At 41.0% G+C, this 26,776-nt stretch overlaps 2 protein-coding genes and 2 long non-coding RNA genes across 4 annotated transcripts in view; 3 read left to right on the top strand and 1 right to left on the bottom strand.

Annotated features, from left to right (window-relative positions):
* The window catches only part of LOC307031663 (uncharacterized protein), a 39,041-nt gene extending 34,142 nt beyond the window's left edge, over positions 1–4,899 (top strand). Inside the window, 2 exon segments of the mRNA XM_079668949.1 lie at positions 363–458; positions 1,262–4,899. Coding sequence (XP_079525075.1) covers positions 363–458; positions 1,262–3,277 — 2,112 coding nt within the window. The 3' untranslated portion in view covers positions 3,278–4,899.
* Positions 4,900–5,253: 354 nt separating this feature from the next.
* LOC307033519 lies at positions 5,254–7,916 on the top strand. The gene is made up of 2 exons (XR_013806535.1): positions 5,254–6,346; positions 6,567–7,916. It is a non-coding gene; the product is annotated as an uncharacterized lncRNA (long non-coding RNA).
* On the bottom strand, positions 7,314–9,882 carry LOC307033518. Its single transcript, XR_013806534.1, has 2 exons — positions 9,402–9,882; positions 7,314–7,501 (listed from the first exon to the last, which is right to left on the bottom strand). It is a non-coding gene; the product is annotated as an uncharacterized lncRNA (long non-coding RNA).
* Positions 9,883–9,893: 11 nt separating this feature from the next.
* Positions 9,894–11,091, top strand: LOC307033517 (uncharacterized protein). The gene is made up of 2 exons (XM_079672030.1): positions 9,894–10,153; positions 10,641–11,091. The coding sequence occupies exon 2, from the start codon at positions 10,672–10,674 to the stop codon at positions 11,074–11,076; it is 405 nt and encodes a 134-aa protein (XP_079528156.1). The 5' UTR covers positions 9,894–10,153; positions 10,641–10,671; the 3' UTR covers positions 11,077–11,091.
* Positions 11,092–26,776: the final 15,685 nt, after the last annotated feature.

The raw sequence follows: 26,776 nt of genomic DNA, 5'->3' as shown, positions 1-26,776 counted from the left end.
AAGTACAAGATCTGAGTACTTCTACTTTCACTCAAGTACAAGATCTGTGTACTTCTACTTTTACTCAAGTACAAGATCTGAGTACTTCAACTTTCACTCAAGTACAAGATCTGAGTACTTCTACTTTCACTCAAGTACAAGATCTGAGTACTTCTACTTTAACTCAAGATCTGAGTACTTCTCCCACCTCATCCATAGGTACAAAAATCTCAAATAAAATCAGTACATAATAAACCTTATCCTGAATGTAATACACGTCTCTGCCCTCTGCTGCCACCTGGAGGTCAAACAGAGAGATGGCGGTTCATAAAGTGAACTAAAACTCCATCTTTGTTACTGAATCTCCCTCTTTGTCTTTAAAGGAGAACGCAGAGCGGGAATCGAAGGAGGCGTCGCGGCGTCGGCGTCTTCAGGATCTGGAGGAGCAGAAGAGACACTCCTGGGCCGGGGGGGAGGAGGTGGGAGAGCACTTTTTATCAACTAAATATACTATAAATCATTGGAAATGGTCCTATTTTCTTATTTTAAGACCTTTTTGGTAGTTTTTGTTATGTTTACTAATTCAAATGTTCCTATTTCAGAGACTTCAAACACAATTTCTATTTCTATCTTTCTATCCAACACCTGATCATTACAGCTCCACTTCTTTGTACGATACACACTGCTGATACACACTGCTGATAAACACTGCTGATACACACTGCTGATACACACTGCTGATACACACTGCTGCTGATACACACTGCTGATACACACTGCTGCTGATACACACTGCTGATACACACTGCTGATACACACTGCTGATACACACTGCTGCTGATACACACTGCTGATACACACTGCTGATACACACTGCTGCTGATACACACTGCTGATACACACTGCTGCTGATACACACTGCTGCTGATACACACTGCTGATACACACTGCTGATACACACTGCTGCTGATACACACTGCTGCTGATACACACTGCTGATACACACTGCTGATACACACTGCTGATACACACTGCTGATACACACTGCTGAAACACACTGCTGATACACACTGCTGCTGATACACACTGCTGATACACACTGCTGATACACACTGCTGATACACACTGCTGCTGATACACACTGCTGATACACACTGCTGATACACACTGCTGCTGATACACACTGCTGATACACACTGCTGCTGATACACACTGCTGATACACACTGCTGATACACACTGCAGATACACACTGCTTTATAATGCTTGTGTTTCTGTTTCAGGTCGGTGGAGCGTTCGGGTTGCGCTGCAGCAGCGAGACGGATATGTCCTCCGCCATGTCGCGCCACGACAACGCCGGGCTGCTATTGGACCTCCTGACCCTGAGGTCCCGCCCCCGCTCGCCCCTCAACAACTCCCAAAGTGCTTTGGGGCGTTCAGGAAGCTTACGACGCTCCAGAAACTCTCCGTCCAGTTCGCCTTTTCTCACTGCAGACCGTGAGCTTAGCACGTTACTCGGGATCTCCAATGAGCGCAAAGAGGCAGCTTTTCCATCAGTTTTCCCCGAAATTAGAAGTCCAGGATTCTCCCTTAAGACATCCAACTTCCCCCAAGACCAGCAGCCTCAAGCGGGGAAACCGCAAACCGCCTCCTCGCCTCCGAAAAGTGCACAAAACGCCAACTATACAACCGCCAATTACCTCAGCTTTGATGCTACCCAGACTCGAGTAAACAAAGTCGAATCTACCTCCGATCCGAACCAGCAATCCGACCACAACAACGGCAAACATCGACAAGTCCTTGGGGCGCATTCAGAGTTTCGTGGTGGTTTTGAAGGGGAACTTGCAAAGAACGAACTGGATTTTCGTGATCGCAGTGACGACAAGTTTGAACGCTCTTTGGCAAACATGTCTGTTGTTTTAGAAAAATGCAAATTGGTGCCTGAACTGAGAGTGTTCGACACGGGGACCCAAAACAACACGAGTGGTGTCCAGGACGATGTGATCCCAGACCAGAAGAACTCCCAGAAATTGGAAAATTCTTCGTTACAAAGAGAGGAAGAGGAGGGTCGAGAGGATACGGTGGTGGTTTGGTGCGTGACGGGTGTTTGTGAGGCGGCCGATGAACCAACCAACGCTGAAAACGCACAAACAGATCAATCTAGAAGCGAAAAACAACCTTCTTCTTACCCAGCCAGTCAAACGCCTTCTGTAGCTCAGTCGGCCAATGAGAAGCCAGTGCCTGAACCCATCAGCAGCCAACCGGTGCCTGCCTCACATCCGGCCTCTTCCCCTAGGTGGCGCCCAACAGATAGCGCCACCAATAAAGTGCCTGCTATCGAAGCCAACGAGAAGAGAAAAGTGGAGTCAAAGGCAAAGTCAGGAAAGGCAGAATCGGGGAATTATTCATCCAATAGGAACCTCCCTACCTCTAAAACTCGACCAGTTGAGATCAAACAAACCACAAACTCCAACAAATCTAATCCGGTTCGAACCCTCACGAACTCCGAGAACTTCAGCATGAGACGAGTTGTGCCGATCTCAAGGACCAAACGTCAAGAGAAACCGTCCAGTTTGACCAATCTCAAAAGCTCTTCTTTCGGGAAACCATCGACCGCGCCTTCTTCCCGTCGGACGAGCGTTGATCAAAAAGAACAGAAAGACCAGAAGGTTTCTCGAGATCTTCAGAACCAGGACTTGCAAAGAAAACCGTCCAATTTGACCAACATAAAAAGCTCTTCTTTCCGGAAACCATCGACCGCGCCTTCCTCCCGCCGAACGAGCGTTGACCAGAAAGACCAGAAAGACCACAAAGTTTCCAGAGACTCCCAGAACCAGAACTTGCCAAGAAAGCAACCGTCCATCCGAAAACCATTGGCTAAACCCAAAGCTCCTCCAGAAGAAAAGATGTGTCGCTCAACTCTTCGAGCGCTTTCTCAAGCAAGTGGTAGCATCAGTGCTCCGGTTACTCCTTTGCACAAACCCGCCACTTCTTCTTCTTCGTCGCTGTTTCCAGGATTTGCTCGAAACACCGCCTCCTCTTCCTTCAGACAAACACCGTCTCCATCGCCTTTCTCTAGAACTGGATCTTTAAGAGTTTCCGCCACTTCTGGATCTTCAGATTCCCTCAAACCGTCCACCTCTTCATCTCCTTTAAAGAGGTTTCAGAGCATCAGGGCGCCAATTCGCGACTCGGTATCGCCCCCTAAAGGCCATCGGAGGAACCACAGCGGAACTTTCTCCGAGAAGTCGACGTACTCAAGAGACTCGGGGAAATCAAGCAAACCAACCTGGAGATAACATATGCTAATAATAGGAGTCAGAAGTGGCTACGTTCACATGCACAATAATATTTCTAAATTCAAAAAACGACAATATTCAGCATTGGATACGTGAAGGTGAATAGGGTAAAAAAATTACTTTTAGATATCAGCATGAAACTTCCCTGGTTGGTTGCTTACATTAAGGATATCATTTTTTGTATTACAAGTTTTCTGAAATTTGATATTTGAATATGCAAATGAGGCATTCACTCGTAAAATATGGGCTTATTTCATATATTCCCAGAACAGAAACGTGAGCATCGGATAAAATGGAGTTCAAACGTTTTTTTCATTTTGTCGACATATTAGAGTCAATGGATTCAACCAAGGGAGTCTCTTGGTATCACTAAACAATTAGAAAACCCTGCAGTAAAAGTGTATTTTCTGCATGTTTTTTTTCACATTTGTATTAATTTCATAGAAAAAGTTGAAATATTTGGTCCTAATAATTCTGCGGGAAGATTCAAAGGCAAGTCGAACATTTCAGATAAAGAAATTCAATATAATTCAAGAAAAAAGTCCAAAGTCTGGAGTATTTTGTGCATGTAAGCAAAGCCACTTCTTCTGTCCTTGGTTACATTTCAATATGAAGCACAAACACCAATAATGCTGCTTAGATTATCCTTTTTATACAACAATTATTAAAAAACAACCAGCCACATAACAACTAATTTCTCCAGGGGAATATTAAGGAACGGAAATAAATGTCTGCATCCATAAATGTATAATGAGATTTAAAAAGTTTCTGGTGACTGAAATGTGTTTCGTCCTGATTAAAAACCCTTACTTTAACGTCTTAAACTGTGATTATGCACTTTTAACTTCACTAACCCAGCTCAGAAATCTGTGTAAATGTGGCCTGATTTCAGTAGTAAAAGTATTTTTAATTAAATTAAAATGTTAAATCACTGAAAATCATGAAGGGTATATTTAATGTTCCTCCGACAGTGTCTGGGTGCCAAGTTTGTTTATATGATGATATTTGTATGTTTATGTACTTATTTATGTACGTATGAAGCTGACATATAAATATATAATCTATGTACTAATTAATAAAGTGTAAACACGCTCTTTGTTTCTCTTCACCAGAGATCGTTTAAAAAATGTCAGATGTTGTATTTGTTTACTTTTTTTTTTTTTTTTTTACATTTAATCCGATTATTAACACTGTATAATGAAGCCTTTTTGCTACATGTAAAGATATCACAACGTTTAAACAAATCATATAAGTGTATAAAGAAAAGTAGTAAAAAATACTAGAAGTAGTAATAATAGTAGAAGACGCCTAGCAACCAGCTGGGGGCGACATTGCACAAATTATCTCCTTGCTGTGAATGACACGCATACACAGACACACACAAATACACACACATACATACACACTAACACATCCGCACATACACTTACACGTACATACATACACATACATACATATGCACACACATGCACATACATTACACATACATAGACACACACACACATTGTTATTTTATTATTTTTCTATAAATCATATACGTGTAGGCTGTAGGGCTACTAACTGTGATTATTATTTTGGATTTTTTCTTAAAACTAATAATAAAATATTAATTTTGTATATCTTATCGTGCCAGTATTCAAATTACTGCAATACAAATACATTTAGGATCATTTATGTGTATTATGTTTACGATACTATTCGTAGAAAAAAGCTTAAAAATGGAAAAATAATAATCTAAAAAATACTTTTTAGTTTAAAAAAATAAGCATTGTTTGTATCTTACCCAACATTTTTATGTAAATTAATCAAATGTTTTATTTATTGTAATTGTTGGGCATTAGTTAATAAAAATGACATGATATTAATAATTTCATTCATCATCCTGCGAATATTTACATTTCCGAAATACAAATAAAAATAATGTACGTGTTTTATTGTTCAACACAACCTTTGTAGAATGAAATAGAGAGGCGAAGTCCCTCCCCTTCCGGGAGCCTCCATGGGACCCCGGAAGCGGAAAATTATACATTGAAGTCAATGGAGAGAGAAAAGTTATCTTTTGATCCCGTTTGAATTGTGCCACGAATGACACATATGATGTTTGTCAATCTTAAAAAATCATTTCCATGCAAAAAAAGTCACAGTTTGTCGTAAAAATGCTGAAATATAAGACTATGAATAATACGCAACTAGAAAGACTACAAATCCCAAATGCATTCTGGGTCGCGTAAGTGATGTCATAGGCGATAATGCTCCAAGACTGGTTGTGACTCGCAAAGCAAAGAGGAAGAAGAAGACTGATTTATTCCCTCCAATAAATATAAGAGATTGCTCCAATAAATTCACTTTTACAAGATGCCTGTGTGCTTTGTACGAGGTTGTAATCACAAAAGAGATCATACCACTTGCTCGTTCTATCGCTTCCCGTCTGATGAAAGGACCAGGAGTCGTTGGACCAAACATATCAGGTAATATACATGTTTTGCATGGAACATAGTCAAGTTAGCTACCTAGCTAGTAGCGAGCATGTTAGTTAGCATTATATTACATTACTTAGCCTTGTCATTTGTATTAGCCTTAACATGAAGTAAACCAAAATGTTAAACAGTAAGAGTAGTCATGATGGTAAGTATTTTGTGAAACATTTGAAGAGTAGCCTATCGCCCCCTCCACCAGGTGCTAAGGGGGCGGGAGGTAGGCTAACGCCACATTAGTATCAGCGATCTTTTCTACTTAATGCTATCTGCACAAATGGTTAACATTGACCATTAAAAGATCAGGCAGTTCAGGGAGAGTCGAAGGAAGGAAGGCAGGCAGCTTTGCATGACATTCTTCTGGACGTGTTTCATTGTGATGATAGTGAGAGTGAGTCAATCTGTTTGTTGGAAAGACAGTAGTTGAGTGATTACTGAGAGAAAATTATTAAAAGAGATAATTATTCAGTGTTGTTACTTTAAAGTGTTGTTACTGACCTTTTTCTCTTTTATTTTCTTTACCTCACCTGTAACTGCTGAGACCCTGAGGAACATGCACACTGGTCTGACCTGCTCTGGTAACCTGATTTCCACTGTACGTAATAGTATTTGGTTATGGTATATTATTTATATACATCAAAGGCACAATGCACCCCTCAGAGACACACATGTATTGAGTGTGATATTTTGCATTGGTCATGTGAAATCATCTTTACACACTAGAAAACTGTAGGAGCGGCAACTTGTTTTGAAATTGAATTTTTAATATCCGATAATAAAGTTGATCTGTTTTCTTTATTCTTCTCTCTTCCCAGCTCCATCCATCACCATTCTCTGTTCCTGCCAGGTCCTGCTTGCTAATCAATGCTCATATTTTTTTTACACAATTACAAATAAAGTCAATGTATTGTATGACATGAAGTTGTGCTTCATTCTGAGTCAATAATAAATTCATTCTGCCTTCAGCTGCAAAATTATTGTGGACTGCACCGACATCCATGTAGCAGCCCCCCCCCCCCAGTAAGATGAACCAAGCAAAGCTGACATACTCAACATACAGCTGTGCTCTTAAGTTTACATGAAGAGTTTGTGAAATATTGGTAATAACAGGTTTAAATGATTATTAGTAATTAATTATATAATTTTCTCATCGTAGATGAGCAGATGAGAAAAGCAGAATATGCAGCTGCCATTTTCCACATGGAAAAGAGAAAGGGCCAAGTGTATTTGAGTGGACAAAAGAGAAATCCCAAATACGAAAAATAAAATTATACAATTTAGATATGTATACAAATAAATACATATCCTATATACACCATCATGTATAATGATGGTGTATGATGTAGAAGGAAGTGTGGTAGATAACAATTAAATATAGAGTTACATACAGATCCATGTTACAGCAAAAGATGGAATAACTAAGAAGCACACAGTATAATAATAATTACACGCAACAATTAAATAACTGCTCAGCATCTCCACCACAATCCCAATCTGCTGTGTCCTGTTTTCCTCCCCTCTGCATAACACCCCATCACACATACGAAACACAATGCAGAGTCTGAGGGTGTTAAGAGTATGTTTATTTAAATGTCCTCCTCTCTACTGGCCAACACAGGGAGCATATGCTGGGTGTAGAATTGTTCCAGGAGGAGGAGATTTCCATGCCATGCAGGGTCTTTGGGGATGGGGATGATGATCCCCTCCTTCGTGGTCCACAGTAGCAGAGACTCCGGTCTGTGATTTGCAGCTGTTATATAATATACAATACATTTTTTTGAAAAACATTTGATCAAAAAATAAGGATTTGGTCAGGATCTAGAGTCAGTGTGTAGTTTATTAATTAATCAATGCTCTCTACATTAGGAAAACACATACCAGTGTACCAGAGGGAGTCACACACAGCTGTGCCTAGATAACCAAACAAATTGACAACAGGGATGCAAACTCATCAGGTATGAAAAAGGTGACAAGGATCCGAGCCCCCTGACCCCACAGAATATCGGCTTTAAAATGAGGAATAACAGAGGATTTTAGCAGTCAGAACAACTAAAGCAGCAGTGTTAATATTAACAGAAACGCCATAGAGTCACATCTAATAGAAATATATAAAAAGCATTTATTTTAATTGTGTAGCAGTCAGTTTATAATTTTGGCAGCACTGTTGAGCATTTTGAAAATGTATTTTCAGGCCTCTGTTTAAGGCTTAGTCTTTCTATCTTTATAGCCACTGGTGTAAAGTAACTAAGTTCATAAACTCAACAAGTACTATACTAGGGTACAATTTTGAGATACTTGTACTTTACTTAAGTATTTCAATGTTTTGCTACTTTGTACTTCTACTCCACTACAGTTCAGAGGTAAATGTTGTACTTTTACTCCACTACATGTATGTAATACCTTTAGTTACTTTACAGATGTGGATGAATGATGTGAAATATAATCAAGTGTTAAATCAGACTTTAGTTCCACCTGGAGTAAATCCAAAAGCTACCCTGCAGTATACAAAGTCATTCAGACTAGCTGCACCTTTACCAGCTTTGAGAACACTTTCATGATCAATCATTATAAAACGTATCATATTATTCTGAAATGGACCAATCTGCAAAATGACTACTTTTACTGTCGCTACTTTCACTATATTTTGATAATAATACTTTTCTACTTTTACTTGAGGAACATTTGGAATGCAGGACTTTTACTGTAACAGAGTATTCCTACACTCTGGTAGGCCTACTTCTACTTTTACTCAAGTACAAGAACTGAGTACTTCTAATTTTAATCAATTACAAGATATATACTTATACCACCTCTGTTTATAGCCTATGAAAAAAACGATTAGAAAACGAAGGCTAAAGCTAACGTTAGCAGATAGTGACAATGTATGCTAGTTAGCTAGCTCAACGATAATATTGCGACGGGAAAAAAAAACTTTTCAGTGCACATCACGCTCTGCCGCTCCGACAGGGAGCTCTATTGTGAACACCTGAACGGCCCGTTCTAACAGCTGTTCACCAGCGGTCCAGTCTGTGCCACAGGGACTCCGGACGCACAGTTAATATTAACGAACGCACCGTAGGTAATGTAGCTGCTGAAGCTAGACCATCATCGCCGAGCAGCAGAGGCTTATTATACATCATGAGCAGAGCCGACAGGCAGGAAGACTCGAGCACACAGCTCGCGCTTCATTATAATATATATAAAAAAAGCTCGCGGCCGCACATTAATCCGGGTCCCAGACCCCCTCCCATACCCAAAAAATATTTTTATTGCAGATCTACAGGAATCACAAAGACGACCTATTTTGGATTCAAAACGGAGAATTTCGCCGAAAGGTGACAAGTTTGCATCCCTGGACAAGATAACCAAAATCCTTGAATCTACACACAGCAAATAAACTCAAATGACACAACGAGATGTAAAAAGGAGATCACATATATAGTCGATATAGAACTGGCCGCTTCAATCTGAAGAGCAACTAAAACAAAACACGGGAGTGTATCTTGTTCTTGTGAACACTAATGTTATCCACAGCATACACAGACACCACAAAGTTCTTAAGGAGAAAACTAGTTTCTAAAACAAAACACGTTAGTGTACCTTGTTAGCTAGCTGACATTAACCTTAAACATTGCACTCATATTACTCACTGAAACCTTGTAAAGCCGGTCCCGCATGCTGGCTCTTACAGAACCGCTCCCTTTCGTGTATGTACAGCTCTCAACATGCCCAGACTTGTAGTGATTTTCACCTCGTTTTATACTTTTTCGCCTCATTCTGAAAGAAACAGGTGAAATTTACTAACGTGACAGCCATCTTTGTGATGGTGACGCGTATTGTGCGAGACCAGAGACCTGTAGTTCACTGAGCGGTTTCACACAAAAAAAATTGTAACTTCACAGTTTTACGACACATTTTTATTTTTTTGACTTGCAAAATGTTCTTTTAATTTGACAAACATCATATGTGTCATTCGTGGCACAATTCAAACGGGATCGAAAGATGACTTTTCTCTCTCCATTGACGTCAATGTATAATTTTCCGCTTCCGGGGTCCCATGGGTCGGAAGTAGATGGGCGGGACTTCGCCTCTCTATAAAAGCATGGACTAAAAAAAGAAAACGTATAAATCACCAAGGTGGAGTGGTATGACGTCATCCGCGCGCGCCAAACAAAGCTCCATGTGCAACAGCGAAGAGGCGATTAGTTGAGTTTGAGTTTGTTATGAAAAAAGTTCAAAAACACAAACATTAGAGAAGTGAAATTCAACATAAAGCCACTCAGTTGGATGTGAAACTGAAATATAGAAGCTAGCGGGAAGACATGCATTAAAAAGACACAAGTATTCAGGAGTTTAAAGTTTAAAGTCCGAGGAAACTGGAGATAAACAGTGTCTTGAAAAGGTGAGTTTGGTCGGTTTGACAACTTGTATTTCTTAATTAAGAATATGTTCCTCTGTTTGGGGTATTTCTGAAAGGTTAGGGGTTATCTGCTGAATAAAGGGACACTTTAAACAGATATTTTGCAAATAACACGGAGATACTGCAGAAATTCTAACATTAGAGTAGGCCTACTATACACAGAGGGAAATGAAGTATTTCGATCATTTACTTGAATACAAGTACTGTGAAAATATTACACTGCCAGTACAAATCCTGTTTGAAGTAATTGACTAAAGTATTAGCGTTTTGCTTTTTACTACATGAACTTTCTGTCAGTTTTAGGTACTTTAAGTCCATTTTAACAGAGGTGGGGAAAGTGCTCAGATCTTGAGTAAAAGTAGAAGTACTCAGATCTTGTACTTGAGTAAAAGTAGAAGTACTCAGGTCTTGTACTTGAGTAGCGACAGTAAAAGTATTCATGTTTTGATATTCATCCTTTTGTTTTTAGGAATGCTTCTCTGATCTGCTGTGACGAACGAATGGACAACGAGCATCAAGAGAGGAGAGAAGAGGAAGAGGAGGAGATGATGAAGGCAGGCGCTAAAAACAAAGTAATAAATGGACTCACTCCCATCTTCGCCTCCTCCTCCCTCACCTCCTTCCCTTTCCTCTCCTCCTCCTCTCTGTGCAGAGGAGGAGAGGAAGACGAAGAGGAGGTGACGGTCGCCATCGTCACCATCGACGACGAGTCCTGTCCGTCTGAGCTCTTTGGACCCGCCCTCCTGGAGATGGCCAATCAGATCGCAGGGATTGAGGACGAGGGCGATAAGAAGGAGGAAGAGAGAAACAGTGAGGAAGAGGAAGAGGAGGAAATGACGTCACCATCTCTTCACCTGGTAAGACCTTTTCTATGTAATACTACACAGTACAGTGGAGTAAAGTAAATAAGTACATTGACTCGAGTTACCAAGTAAACACAGATCCTTCTACATTCTGCTTATACTGGACTTAAGTACAATTTAGAGGTGCTTGTACTTTACTTGAGTATTCCATCTTATGCTACTGTGTACTTCTACCCCACTACAGTTCAGAGGTGAATGGTGTACTTTTACTCCACTACGTGTATTTAATAACATACTTTTATACATGTTTACCAACTACTGATGGTCTGCTCTGATTGGTTAGATAGCCGGCTCTGTTGTGATTGGTCAACCACTTTTGCCCCTTTCACACCAACGCGTTTTTAGGCTCCGGCTCGAAGCTGGAGTCTGAAAAGTACCGTTTTTTCCTGTTCACACCGCGGCGGTGCCTCTTAGCTCCGGAATCCGGTTCACTTCCAGCTCCAAAAAATTGTCGGTCTAGAGGCAAGAGCTCCGGAGCTAAGAGGCGGCGTGCAGGAAACTAAACCCACCTCCCCTGAACATGGGTCGACTGAAGAGTCTCGTCATGCCTGCCTACAAGCAGTAGTGCTTATAAAAACACTTTATAAAGTCAGGCAACACTAACCAGGGGGGTATACTACGAAGCAGGGTGTTCTCCTAGTGGCTAACTTCAGGGAAAACTCGGGGTTTCCGGTCCTACGAAGCTGGTTCTCTTTTTAGCAGGCTAGATCTCCATGGTAACTGATGCTGAGCGGCTAACCCGCCCCGGAGCAGGTTAGGTTGCAGGCTAAGAGCTCAACTCAGTGAAAGCACCGCCTGCTGACCAATCAGAGCTCAGTGTGCGGAGTTTAAAGCGATCAAGTCATATTACAGGAGAAAGGAAATACAGAAAAGCTGCCGTTGCAGGAAAGACGCCCGGCAAAAATCACCGACTGTGTGAACGTGAACATTAATAGAATATCACCTCCCATCTTCAGAGCAATCTGACTATTAGAACATTAGCGTTAAGAAAGCTTACTTAAATATCTGCCACAACATAAGTAACCGGATCAGAGTAACATTAAGTACAGTCCGCGGCATATCACATCATAATGTATCATATATCTCCTTATCTGAGTCAGCTGAGCCGTATCTGGCCGTGCAACACTCACAGTGTCACATACTGTATGCAGAAGTATTATTTTAAGCAACACATTAAGTTGAGGAAACACTCGAGTCAAATGTAATGAAAGTCAGATGGTGTCTTAGACGGGGCAGATTGATATCATAAACCTGTTAATGTACGCATTCAAACACTTGTTCTGTTACCAGCTGTATTCACCTTGCAGGTGCAGCTCTGTGGCTTTGATCCTGGATAAAGTGTTTAAGTCATGGATGTTTAAAGTTTAACTTCTTCATATGTGTCTAATATTATAGTTGACTTTTCATTCAGGAAGTATGACGCTGCGCTGTCAGTACGCTTCTCCATGTTTGTGATTGGTCGAATGCTCCAGATACCACCCCTTTCATGTGAATGCGCACCTAACTAGATAGGAAACGGCTGGCTTGAGCGATCCACTTGATAATCCGCGTCGTAGTACAGTTTAGAGAGAGCACATATGTTTTGGATTAGGCCAACCGGCTAACTCAAACATATCCAGGTTAGGTTGAACCAGCTTCGTAGTACAGGCCTCTGGCTTCGTGTGATTCTGTTTATTTGTACCTTACTTTGACCATCCGTTCACTGTTAGTGATCGTTGTGGAGAGAGGCAGACGTTTTGTTTGTATTATAGCAGCTATCGGATGGAATCAATACATGGGCTGCACAGGTTGAAAAGTATAAGGTTGGAGAAGTCGTTATTTAATTTAATCTGGCTTTGCTTTAAAAGCAACACGATCATCAACCCGACGCAGTCCCCCGTTGTTGTCGTTGTTGTTGTTGTTGTTGTTGTTGTTGTTGTTGTGAGCGCCATTGGGGAGCAAATCAGCGATGTAAACGGTGACGTCATGACGCAGCAGAGGCTGCACCAGGCTCTGGGCGGTGTGAACAGAGCTGGAGCAGAAAAGGGAAACCGGAGCTGAACCAGAAAAGCTCTAGCTCGGAGCTAGAACGGGAAAAGCTCTGGTGTGAAAGCCGCATGAGAGATGTACAATGTGTTGGAGCGCAGCCAGGAGGGGGCGACATTGCACAAATTATTGTGTGTGTGTGTGTGTGTGTGTGTGTGTGTGTGTGTGTGTGTGTGTGTGTGTGTGTGTGTGTGTGTGTGTGTGTGTGTGTGTGTGTGTGTGTGTGTGTGTGTGTGTGTGTGTGTGTGTGTGTGTGTGTGTGTGTGTGTGTGTGTGTGTGTGTGTGTGTGTGTGTGTGTGTGTGTCTTTTACTCTTAATAATGTAAATTCCTTATAATTATTTATAACTGAGTTGTAATATATTTTCTTGATTAAAGGTGGGGTAGGTAAGTTTGAGAAACCGGCTCGAGATACACTTTTTGTTATATTCCATGGAATGCTCTTAACATCCCGATAGCAATGAATATCTGAAGTGCTTTGACTAAAAATCCATGAAAACATGTCATCTGTGGAAGCCGTGGCGCTGTGAAAAGCACGACCAATCATCTGAGCCGGCTAAAGTAACTGGATGGCCTACCTGCCTGTCAGCCTTCCATCTGTGCACTAACTTATCTCGTGCCCTCATTGGTCATGTGCGCGTTCGTGTGTGTTGGAGGAGGGGCTCTGTAAGGAAGTGGCAGATTTTTTCCGGCTGTGTATTTTCAAATTCTAGCGCACTCGAGCTGGTTTCTCCAAACCTACCTACCCCACCTTTAATGATTTTCACTCAAGCAAATACACATCTTCAAATAAGATACATTTTAAATATATATTATTTTCTTACTGAGGTAGTTTCACAGATGTGCTATAAAAACACTACTCAGAAAAAGTTAGATTTACTAGTATTTTGTACAGTAAATAACTTTTAACTTCTTTTCATTTAGTTAATTGTTATATTTTTATCGTATTTGCAATTAATATTCTTCTAAAAACATAAAGTACTCTTTGTCGTAAAGTTGTGTACTTATACTAGATGTATAAGTACTAAACTGTGATAAGTACTTCGATATTCGTTCATAATAAGGTAGTATTTATTATTTAATATCCTGTCCTGCCTTTATATGTTACATGTGTAACAGACAGACAGACAGACAGACACACAGACACACAGACACACAGACACACAGACAGACAGACAGACAGACAGACAGACAGACAGACAGACACAGACAGACAGACAGACAGACACAGACAGACAGACAGACAGACAGACAGACACAGACAGACAGACAGACACAGACAGAGAGACAGACAGACAGACAGACAGACTATATGGTTCAAATTGTGTTAAGTGACTAAAGTAGGCAACTATGACTCTATATAGTAAATCTCCTCTGGCTCCAGAGCCTCTCTTGGACCAATCGACTAAACTCAAACGATACGTTGATATTCAATCTAATATCTAATATTCCATTCCTCACATACTGAAGTATATATTGTGTGTGTGTGTGTGTGTGTGTGTGTGTGTGTGTGTGTGTGTGTGTGTGTGTGTGTGTGTGTGTGTGTGTGTGTGTGTGTGTGTGTGTGTGTGTGTGTGTGTGTGTGAGAATGTGCACAGTGAGCATTCCTCAGATTCCCCCATTGGGATCATGGGATATGAAGTCTCCTCCCATGGGAAATGTTAGCTTAAAACACACACACACTTACTTATATATATTTATACACACACACACATACACACACACACACACACCGTGAGTCATGCTTGTACAGAACCAGTACGACAGATGATGGGAAACATTATGAGTGTGGAGATCTCTCTGCGACCACTAGAGGCAGCGCAGTTATTAAAGCTGATTGTGTGTGTGTGGGGGGGGGGTGTGGGTGGGTGGGTGGGTGGATGTGCACAGTGAGCATTCCTCAGATTCCCCCATTGGGATCATGGGATATGAAGTCTCCTCCCATGGGAAATGTTAGCTTAAAACACACACACACACTTACTTATATATATTTATACACACACACACATACACACACACACACACACACACACACACACACCGTGAGTCATGCTTGTACAGAACCAGTACGACAGATGATGGGAAACATTATGAGTGTGGAGATCTCTCTGCGACCACTAGAGGCAGCGCAGTTATTAAAGCTGTGTGTGTGTGTGTGTGTGTGTGTGTGTGTGTGTGTGTGTGTGTGTGTGTGTGTGTGTGTGTGTGTGTGTGTGTGTGTGTGTGTGTGTGTGTGTGTGTGTGTGTGTGTGTGTGTGTGTGTGTGTGTGTGTGTGTGTGTGTGTGTGTGTGTGTGTGTGTGTGTGTGTGTGTGTGTGTGTGTGTGTGTGTGTGTGTGTGTGTGTGTGTGTGTGTGTGTGTGTGTGTGTGTGTGTGTGTGTGATTATAAAAACTAGGGCACTAATCTGGTTTTGCTCTGTGATCTAAAAGCATTTTATTGCTAGATTACTACACATATGAGATTACACACACACACACTGGTGCGAATAGAGGCACACTGCAATGTCTGGTATGTGGGCACACACACTTTTTATTTCATGTCATGTACACACATATAGTACTAATATAACGTACAATATATTGTATGTTATATAAAATAAACATGTAATGCTATAATAAATACAACAGTCACGTTCTGGGACATTTGTATACTTTTAATATTACATTTCTCCCTTTGAAATGAGCCATAGTGCATACTAACTTTGACTTTGTATACTCCAAATACATTTCATATCAAATAAAGTCTTAATATTCAGTTTCTGATTTGAAATGTCCTTTCTATATCTATTTCTTGTATACTTTTTTATAGTTATCTCATTCTCAAATATCACAAATTACTATTTTTCTCAGATTGTACTCATGTTTTATTCACTTAAAGTATATTTTTAGGCTGGTATTAGTGTTTTTATTTAAGTAAAGAATCTTTACCTCAACACACCCTCATATCTTTTGTGTGTGTGTGAGAAAGTGTGTGTGTGTGTGTGTGTGTGAGCACAAAGTCACATTCCAGCTCTGGGCAGCGCTCCAGGTCCACCACACCGATCCTGCCGAGTCAGCGCACAACATACACACACACACGCACTCACACACACACACGCACTCACTCACACACACACACACACACACACACACACACACACACACACACACACACACACACACACACACACACACACACACACACACACACACACACACACACACACACACACACACACACACACACACACACACACACATTCCTGAGCTGCGGCAGATTCTTGTGCTCGTCAGCAGGGGTTGCGACCTGAGGATCGTCCTGTCTCTGTTTTCAAATGCTCTCACTTTTAAAACCAACCTCTCCATGGGGCTGATCACATGGTGTGTGATACTGCCATTTGATTGGCTGTCCACTGCTCTTCTCTATAAGATACGTAACAGCGCTTAAATGTTTCTTTAAAACTTCCTTTATCTTTTTTTTACTTTTCATTTCTTTCATTCTTAAGTAAATAAATACAAATGTTCTAAAAACTTGTATTTGAACCTTCTACTTTATTCTTTTCTTGAATGTTTACCCGTCTTTCTTTTTCCACATGACTTCCTCTCCTCTAACCCCGTTATAGAAAAAAAATACAACGGCCCTGTGTCACCCTCTCTTCCACACACCCACACCTCACACAGGTGAACAGGATTATAATGAGTGCCACCCATACCCATGTTACTCAAGCCAACCAATCAACAGTGATCATGGCTCCTACACACCAGCCTCTAATTATTAGGATAGTATACATAATAATTACTAACAATTCAAATGGGAGACATGAGACAATTATAACTTGGTAATCAAGTCTGTGCAGTTGCAGTTCATATGTAGTTTTCCTTCTTCTTTCCTGTGTACGAGTCAGTCAGGCCAAAAGGTACCACCTCCTAGGCTCAGTCAAAGATAATCCTTAGTGTCATTTAAGTCTGTCAGTCGAAAAGAGTCAATACTGTGGAAAAGATGTCACTGATGTTCTTCCGTCTCTTCCTGACGTTCCTGCATCTTCTCCACGATATTCTCGCTTTGAATCGCCCCACTCCTTCTTTAACGAGGAGAGCAGCATGTCCTCGTCTTCTTTGAATCTGAGTCCTGGGTCCAAGAAAGCATAGGTGGTGACAATCTTGCTGCCCTTCGTTGACTTGACTTACACTGGAACTATGGGAAGTTTACAATTGTCATCACCAGCCCCTGTAAGGCCACTTGAAACCAGTGCGCTGTCCACTGATAGCTCTGATGTATTCTTGGCTTGAGCAGGATTGTGTCTTGCTTCATTGGAAGGGATGTGAAGTATGGTTGGATGTTTGAAGCCACATTTTGAACAGGAAATTTGTTTATTGCAATTTCTGCTAATGTGCCCCCCACACAAACAGCCGAAACAGACACCTTTCTCCATCAGGAAGCTTCTCTTTGTGTGTTCCTTTTTTAAACTGATGGCACGAGTCCAGGGTGTGACTTCCTCCGCAGCACAGACATGTCCTCCATCTTGTCAGAAGGTGTTCCTTCCATTCAGTATCTGTCTGGGTTTCATTTTCTACAAGGGCTACACTGGTGGCAAAGCTAGTTCCTACAAAATGTGAGCGAAGCTGTGATCTGTTTAAAGCAGTATTTGTTGTTATGAAGGGAGCATCTGGAATGTTTCCAAACACTGGGTCGGTTAAGATTTGAACTTGTCTCTCAATGAAGTGTGTGATGTCAAAGAATGTTGCTCTGCGGCTGTTCCTCTCCTGCAGCTCACAGGCTAAAGTTATCCACTTGTCTCTGAATTGGTAAGGTAACTTTCGTATTATGATCATCATATTTGCAGCCATGTCAAGATCATGCAAATACTGCACCTCTTCCATTGCGTTTGCACACGCTCTAAGGAAGAAGCTGTAGTCTTCCAGAGCCTTAACATCTTCTGTTCTTATAGGAGGCCATGAAAAAGCCTTTTGCAAATATGCAGATGCCACTTTCTGCTCATTTCCAAACTGCTCCTGGATTAGAGCTTTAGCCATGAGGGATGGGTATCGTTAGGATTCTATCGATACCGGTACCGCTTATCGGTATTTTTCGATACTCCTATCGATACTTTTCAATAATTTGGTGTTAATAAACTAAAAAAAGACAAGGCGATGTGCCTGCAAGACTGCACCCAGGTAAACAAAACATATTACCCGTGCGCAGCATGGCAGCTAACCTGCCTGCGAGCCTTCGCTCAGGTCACATTTACACACGGCGCGGCTGAAGCCCGCTAGCATTAGCACTATCAGCACTAGCAGTATCGCTAGCACCGTTTTAGATTCAATGAGTGTCTCGGTTGTAAATGCTTCATTAAGTTGCTTGTGTTACCCCCTTTACAAGCAACTAATTGAGTACATAGATTGCACCTTGCACTATCGCCACTACATTTTTTAAAAGTGCACCCAGACCTTGGATCGCTTCACTCTGTCCGCCATGCCTGCGGGAGTCTCACAACAATAATAAGAGCGCTGTTGAGAGAGAGGACGAGTGGCATTTACAGTGGCCAATCAGAGGGGTCTCAAACCGGATACATCACACGGGATGAGGGTTCCCAACCAACCAGAATGGTTTAAAGTTAAATTAAGGAAGTAGACGTAACAGATATACCGATAGCAGCACCGTTTGTCCAGCGGCTTAACGGTATACCGATACCGTCCAATCAGGTACCGGTATTGACTTAGTACCGGTTCTCGGTACCCATCCCTATCTGGATCCATATGCTGGCAACTTCTAACAAGTCCTTTGGGATGACCCTGAGTGTACTGCTCCAGAAAGTAGAGTCGGTCACTGTAGCTGTTTGTGTTTTTTTTCAACACCATTCTCAAAAGCCTTCATAAATGTGTGATATTTTAACGGGTCACCATCAAAAACTGGAATCTCTCTCTTTGGCAAGGATGAAAGGCATTGCTGTTGTATTAACAGGGTGGTTATTTCATTTGGTTTTCTCATAATGCCCAGAATGTTGTTTTGATTTTCACTTGCGTTCAAGCTATCTCCATAATTCATTTGTGTTTTCAAAGTGGATTTTTTATGGGATACTGGCTCTGAGGAAAGGAACTGTTACGGAAATCTTAAACCTAGTCAATACTGTGGAGATATACAAATCAGAATGATCAAATAATAAACTGGTGAAACAAACAGAGTTGTCTATCTGGTTCTTTATTTGAGGCCTCGAAGGAACAGGTCTCACAGAGTACAGAGTATTCTGGAAGAGTGCACACAGAGGAAAGTGTGTGTGTAGGTTTTATACACAAGTTATTGAGCCGTTTCCGCTCTACATCCTGAACTCCTCCCTTCGATGCAATGCACTTCCGTTTTGGCGGACTGGGTTTGTTTTGCTAGCTAGCTCCGTTGTGCCGACAAAGCACTGATATCGCAGAGACAAAGAGGATATAACAATTACAACATGAAGAAAAGTGGTTCGGGAACTACGTGTGCGGTAGTTGGTTGCAATCACTCGAGAAAGCACCTGAACGAGTGGTTAGATAGAGAGTGCTACGACCACAAACCAGCACCCAGCCATGTTGTTCATTAAATACAGATAAACACAACAAATACTGCATGCATTGTATTTTTTAATATTATATATGAATATTTTCATAGTGATGTAATTGTGTGGGCTGCTTTTATATTTTAATTTGTAATACCTGTTAGGATTAAACATGTGATCTTTCTTGTTGAAGCCATTTCTTTAGTTTCCTCTCAACAATTAATTAATTCAGTGTTATTTATGTACAGTATGAGCTTAATATGAATGATGAACTGTGTTAAAAGAAATTGTAGCACTCTAAGGAACATATGAAATGCAATAATGCAATAACAGTGCAATAATGAAATTAAATTACATCAAACTTTATTTTCACTCAAACAGTACAGGCACATATGATATATTGCACAGCATAAAGAGATCATGTAAATTGTGCATTATGTAAACAACAGACAACTGTTGGCTCCTGTGGGCATGACCTAAATAAGGCAGTTTATTTTGGTTTTATGCTGGGCCACGTCGTCATGTTATCCTCCCAGTTTTGCACTGAATTCGGGTGGGGGAGAGTAACGCCATCTCCAGTCAAAGAAGTAGAATCGTGTTCCCAAGCTAGCATCACTGTTAGCATCGAAATCGCTGTGTTTACACCAGTGCCCGTCTGACTGTTTACATCGGTTTACACCGACAGACGCTGTGCAAAAGACTTCCGGTGGAAATGAAGTGCATTTGTGTAGTGTCATGGCGCTACCCGTGTTTTGGCGCGTAAACTTGTCTATAGGATCTTGACAGTTCAACAACATTTCGTCACCTTTCACTGTGGCATAGCTGGATGGAGAGATAAGCTACGCCTGCTTTCCAGAGGAACAGAAACTGTACATTGCTAATATAGTAAATCAGGAACTGGTTAAAGACAGGAATGTGTTAAAGACAGTTAGAAGTGAGGAAAGCAGGAACTCATTGTGGAACAGGGAACAAACACAGGAACTTGTTCAAGACACTTTGTTTGTCACCCAGACACTCTTAAGGTTAATCATAAGTCTAGCAAAGGACATGAACTGAAATACATCATCATGGAACTACTGCATTTGGTTTTAGCATATTAGGTAACATAACATTTGCCACTACCGAACCCAGGTGAAATGTTCTCATTAGGCCGTGTGGTTGATCATTGCTAGCCTCCCTTTGGTTTAGCAACATTTGTGGAGCATTTATATTGTCCGTAGCAGTGTAGAGGACATGTGGTTTAATATTTCTTTGTTCAATATAAGAGTTCATTCCATCCGAATGCCTTGTCTTTGAACTTTTCCCACTTAGGATGCTTCCTGTTTGCAACACATCTAATTTAGCCACATGTGCTGCGATATCCTCCCCCATTTGCAGTTGCTCTTTTCTCCTCCTTATTCATTCCTCCTCCATCTGAAGTTTGCTCCTAATTTGTTCCTCCTCTTCCTCCACGTGATGTTTGTCCTTTAATAGTTTATTTCTTGCCATTAAAGCTGCCAAGTCAGCCTCTGTTTTACGGCATGCAGACGAAGCAGTAGAAGTTGCAGACTTTTCCCCCAAAGCAGAATTCTGTGATCGGTTTGCTCTTCTTCTGATTTCCACGTTTGACACACAGTCACTTGGTTGTACATCCTCTTGCATGTCCTCCGTTGTTGGAATATCCAGCACAGCAGCAGTTATTGTGGTAACATCCTCTTGTGGCTCCTTTAACCACTGTTTAATGTCCCTCTGAAAGCTTTCACTATATTCCAAGATACTGGAAAACCATTCCTTTTGTTTCTTCAGTTCGTCCTCTGGGAGTAAAGGAATCAACATTTCATCTGAAATAATGGCTTTTTCACTCAGTTTAATTAAATTATCTAAATGAGTTTGCACACGTGAGGCATTTCCCCTTTCTCTCGTGTGTCCTTTTATTTCTGGTATGAGTGCTTTTATTTTGTTCACACTGGTTTTACGTTCCCGTAGAAGTTTTTCGATGTGATTTACTAATGCCTTCGCAGTGAGTTCTCTTTTCCCATAGTCCATTTCAACACCTTCAACGTCAACATTTATTTGACTCATTTTCTCCGTTTGATTATTCAAGCTTCCTCAGTGCATTCGTTTGATTGCAACACACTCAAAGATCGGAAGAAAATTCCTTCAAAGCATCACATGTCCACATGTCCACATCAACAGAGCAGCGCGACTTCCATGCGACAGAGCGGAGTTATACGGAGACACACAGCGGTGAATATGTGCATTCAGCAGTAAGGCTTACCTGGCTGGGATCCGCGTTGAATACGGTTTCCAAACTGCAGTCTCTATTAACAGCCAGTGCTTTCCTCAGTCACAGTGAATTATTTCCATATCTCCATTCTCATCCAATAGATCCTTAATCCATGCGCTGTTTGATGATGATCACCTTGTGTGCTTGTTGTTTTTTGTTGACAAAATATAGCGACAGCAGGAAACAAAGTCGCTGAGAGGCTGAGGCCGGGCCTGTTTGCTGTTGTATGACACGCTAAAAAAGTACTTGCTGACATCTGTTAGAAATTTAAAATCAATGTTTTGATGGTATAATGTAGTTTAAACATACTGTCAAGTTAAATTCTCTTTTATACTGAAAAACCAGAAATTCTTGTGCACAACCAGTTAAGCTTTTATTCTGAAAATCCTTCATCTCCGGTTAGCATTTAGCATGTGGCTAATATAGGATTTCCTAAAGAGGTGAATTGAGTAGCGAAATGACATGGTGTGGTGAAAACCGAAACCTACTGATTTAACACTACAACTATAGATGTCGAGATACTACCATGCTGAATATTAAATGAACGTACAGTTTATTTGAATACATTATTGTTTACAGACGAGAGTAGCATGTGACAACATCCGGAATGACCGGAAACCAAACCAGCCGTGAAGTATTTTCTGTATTTTTTAGAGTATTGATTACAGCGTTGAGAATGTGTTACATGAAAAGTGATGAAAGAGAATATGAGGAGAAAAGGCGTGTTAAGCATATGATTGAATGTGAAAAGTACCAATCCTCTGTTTAAATGCAACAACGGACGATGCAAGCCGGCTGGCGGGGAGGAGCCAGCAGAGGATATATATAACATCACCGGACGAGGGATTCTCTCTCTTCTCTTGCTCATGAGAGCCAGATCACAGCTGTTTTCTGCCTGAACAATATTCTGTCTGTAACACTACTGCGCCTTTTTTAATTAAAGTATCCCATTTGAATCTTCTCAGAGACTCCATTTAGTCTCATTTTAAAGCTTCTCTCCTGGACGCGAGAATAAAGAACATATTTAACAGATCCAAAGCTCTGTTTCGTAGTAAAGTTTAATGAAAAAACTCGGTTCTCAGACATACACATTGTTATACTCAAAGCAATTGTAATATTGCGGTCAACAAAAAAATACAACGGCCCTGTGTCACCCTCTCTTCCACACACCCACACCTCACACAGGTGAACAGGATTATAATGAGTGCCACCCATACCCATGTGACCCAAGCCAACCAATCAACAGTGATCATGGCTCCTACACCCGTTGACTCTGATTTGCCTCCAGAGAGAGATCTCGTTAAATATACATGAGCTCTAAGTCTCTTACATCCCCACAACACACCCTGCATTCATTATTGACACACACACACACACACACACACACACACACACACACACACACACACACACACACACACACACACACACTCTCTGCAGTGAGTTTGCTTCAGAAAGCACCTGTTGTCTGCTGCAGCGCTTCTTATTTTTAGATAAAGAATTCTTAATTGTTTTTACCCAACGCTGGATTGGAGTGAGTCTCATGTCTGTTGTTAAACTCCAGGAGGTATACCGATGTGCTTTCCAAACTTCACTTTCTGAAGCCCTTTCATCCCTTCGGTACTTTGAGGGGTTTCACGGGGCTTTGAGGCTGAAACCTCTGGAGTTTTCTGATGCAGTAAAATTCAGATTGTGTTTGAGCTATAGGAGGAACATCGTCTGCTGGAGATCAATCCTCCACACATTCCTCTGATCCTCTCTCTATTGATTATTCACACACTCAGAGGCTAATCCTGCACACACACACACACACACACACACACACACACACACACACTGTCCACATCTGCTGGAGTCTTTGAAGTGGTTTCCTCTGTTTCCAGTCTGACAGTAGTTAGCTCAAAGCATAACACACACACACACACACACACACACACACACTGAGTCCTCAAGTGTGGGAACGAGTCAGCTGTTTTAATGCGTAACACACACACACACACACACACACACACACACACACACACACAAGTTTCAGATTTTACAAGGCGGTCAGAGGGAGGGCTGCATACCACAGAAGAAGTTTTAAAACAAAGGAGAACATGAAGAAATAAGAATTTTAAAAAAAAGTTATATACCAGTTTAAAACGTTATTACATTCATATTTAAGTGACTAAAATACTTTGAGTAATTATGAGACCAATAATGTACATTTTTATATATTTAGTTCCTTGCATATTTATATTTGTTTACTGTGCAATGGAAGCGTTTTAAAGGCATCACCTCCGACTTTATTCGCTATTTTATTCGCTATTTTATTCGCTATTTTATGACCTTAAATCAACTCTTTCCTCCCGTTAATTAAAGCAACATGACTTTATCTAATCTCTTGCCAATGTCTACTTATAATCTGTTTCCTCACCACAGCATGTCTGAACTGAAGAGTGAGGATAAAACACAAGAGTCGAGGCTCAAGGAAACTGGGAATTGGAAGCAGATAACGAGAGATTTATGACAAAGGAAGGAGTTAGTAACAGACCTAAAGGAAAGGAGGAGGAAGTCATGAAGGGAGGAAAGGAAATAAGGAGTCCAGGGCATTATGGGATGGATGCTGATATGATGAGAGATTTACAGATTAACAGCTCTGAGGTCAGAGGTCATGAGGCTGATTGACAGGAGAGAAAGAGGCGGGATAATGATGGCTGATTTCACCTGCTGGAAATAAATGTTATTTACAGCTAAATTATAATGATTAGCGTTTAATGGCTACTTTAAAGAGTCCTCTCCTGCTGATGTTCAGGTGTATATCAGTATGTAGTGTCTCTACTTTAAAGAGTCCTCTCCTGCTGATGTTCAGGTGTATATCAGTATGTAGTGTCTCTACTTTAAAGAGTCCTCTCCTGCTGATGTTCAGGTGTATATCAGTTTGTAGTGTCTCTACTTTAAAGAGTCCTCTCCTGCTGATGTTCAGGTGTATATCAGTATGTAGTGTCTCTACTTTAAAGAGTCCTCTCCTGCTGATGTTTAGGTGTATATCAGTATGTAGTGTCTCTACTTTAAAGAGTCCTCTCCTGCTGATGTTCAGGTGTATATCAGTATGTAGTGTCTCTACTTTAAAGAGTCCTCTCGAGCTGATGTTCAGGTGTATATCAGTATGTATTGTCTCTACTTTAAAGAGTCCTCTCCTGATGATGTTCAGGTGTATATCAGTATGTAGTGTCTCTACTTTAAAGAGTCCTCTCCTGCTGATGTTCAGGTGTATATCAGGATGTAGTGTCTCTACTTTAAAGAGTCCTCTCCTGCTGATGTTCAGGTGTATATCAGTATGTAGTGTCTCTACTTTAAAGAGTCCTCTCTTGATGATGTTCAGGTGTATATCAGTATGTAGTGTATCTACTTTAAAGAGTCCTCTCCTGCTGATGTTCAGGTGTATATCAGTATGTAGTGTCTCTACTTTAAAGAGTCCTCTCCTGCTGATGTTCAGGTGTATATCAGTATGTAGTGCCTCTACTTTAAAGAGTCCTCTCCTGCTGATGTTCAGGTGTATATCAGTATGTAGTGTCTCTACTTTAAAGAGTCCTCTCCTGCTGATTTTCAGGTGTATATCAGTATGTAGTGTCTCTACTTTAAAGAGTCCTCTCCTGCTGATGTTCAGGTGTTTATCAGTATGTAGTGTATCTACTTTAAAGAGTCCTCTCCTGCTGATGTTCAGGTGTATATCAGTATGTAGTGCCTATACTTTAAAGAGTCCTCTCCTGCTGATGTTCAGGTGTATATCAGTATGTAGTGTCTCTACTTTAAAGAGTCCTCTCCTGCTGATGTTCAGGTGTATATCAGTATGTAGTGTCTCTACTTTAAAGAGTCCTCTCCTGCTGATGTTCAGGTGTATATCAGTATGTAGTGTCTCTACTTTAAAGAGTCCTCTCCTGCTGATGTTCAGGTGTATATCAGTATGTAGTGTCTCTACTTTAAAGAGGGGAACAGAGTCTGGACAGCAGCTGTCTTCAGGTTAAATCAGCCGTGAAGAAAAGGAGGAGGAGAAAACAACAAGAGGAGGAACAGGTGAAGGGGGGGGGGGGGTGTGTGTGTGTGTGTGTCGACCCCCAGGTCAATCAGCTGTGAGAAAGCAGCGACCTGCTCTCACCTCCTGCTGGGAAACGTTTCATTGAAGCTAAACGTCCGTCTGGAATCTGAGGTCCTCCACTTCGTTCACACTGAAATATCTCAACCATCATGCGATGGGTGTGAGATTCGCTCCAGACCTTCACGAACCCCCCAGGATGCATTCTCCTTCCTTTGTTGATCCTTTAACCTTCTGTTCAGAGACATTACCAGGAGAAAATCTTCGACTAACCCTCTGATTTATTTCCACATACATTTAGAGCTAATTCAGGTGTTATTAGCATCTAGCGCTAGTTAGCTTGTATTAGCATGCTAACATAAGCTAAGCTAAAATGGTGAACGTGGTAAAGATGAATCGTTTAAACGGGTTCGATATCTCAAACAAATACCTCGACTGATTCGGGACCAAGTCCGTTTCAAATAAAAAATAAATGACATCATTAAAGAGTTTTTTTACTCTTGTTGGCGTGACAGAGACTACGTAATGTTTACAGCTAAATCTGGCATACATGTTCTCTTTGTGAGAGTAATTGGTACATTTGCACGCCCCTTGTTTATTTAAAACATAATAACAATGTTTAGAAATGAATGTTAACATACAGTTTAAATTATTTGATATTTAACTATTTTTGATATGTTCAGGTATTAGCTGCTTTTTGGTGGGTAATGACGCTGTAGATATCCAAACGTTTTTAAATTAAATACATTTTCAGAAAGACTCGTTAACGTCCTTCCCTCTCTGTTAGATTGGATTATTGATTATTGATCTCCGCGTGTCTGAGCCTCAGCTGGAACATAAGAACTTTTATTTATCCCCAATCAGG

Source organism: Notothenia rossii (genome assembly GCF_949606895.1).
Source record: "Notothenia rossii genome assembly, chromosome: 3".
In the NCBI taxonomy this organism is placed as follows: domain Eukaryota; kingdom Metazoa; phylum Chordata; class Actinopteri; order Perciformes; family Nototheniidae; genus Notothenia; species Notothenia rossii.
The sequence above is the reverse complement of the archived record's forward strand: the minus strand, read 5'-3'. Positions and strand labels throughout refer to the sequence as shown.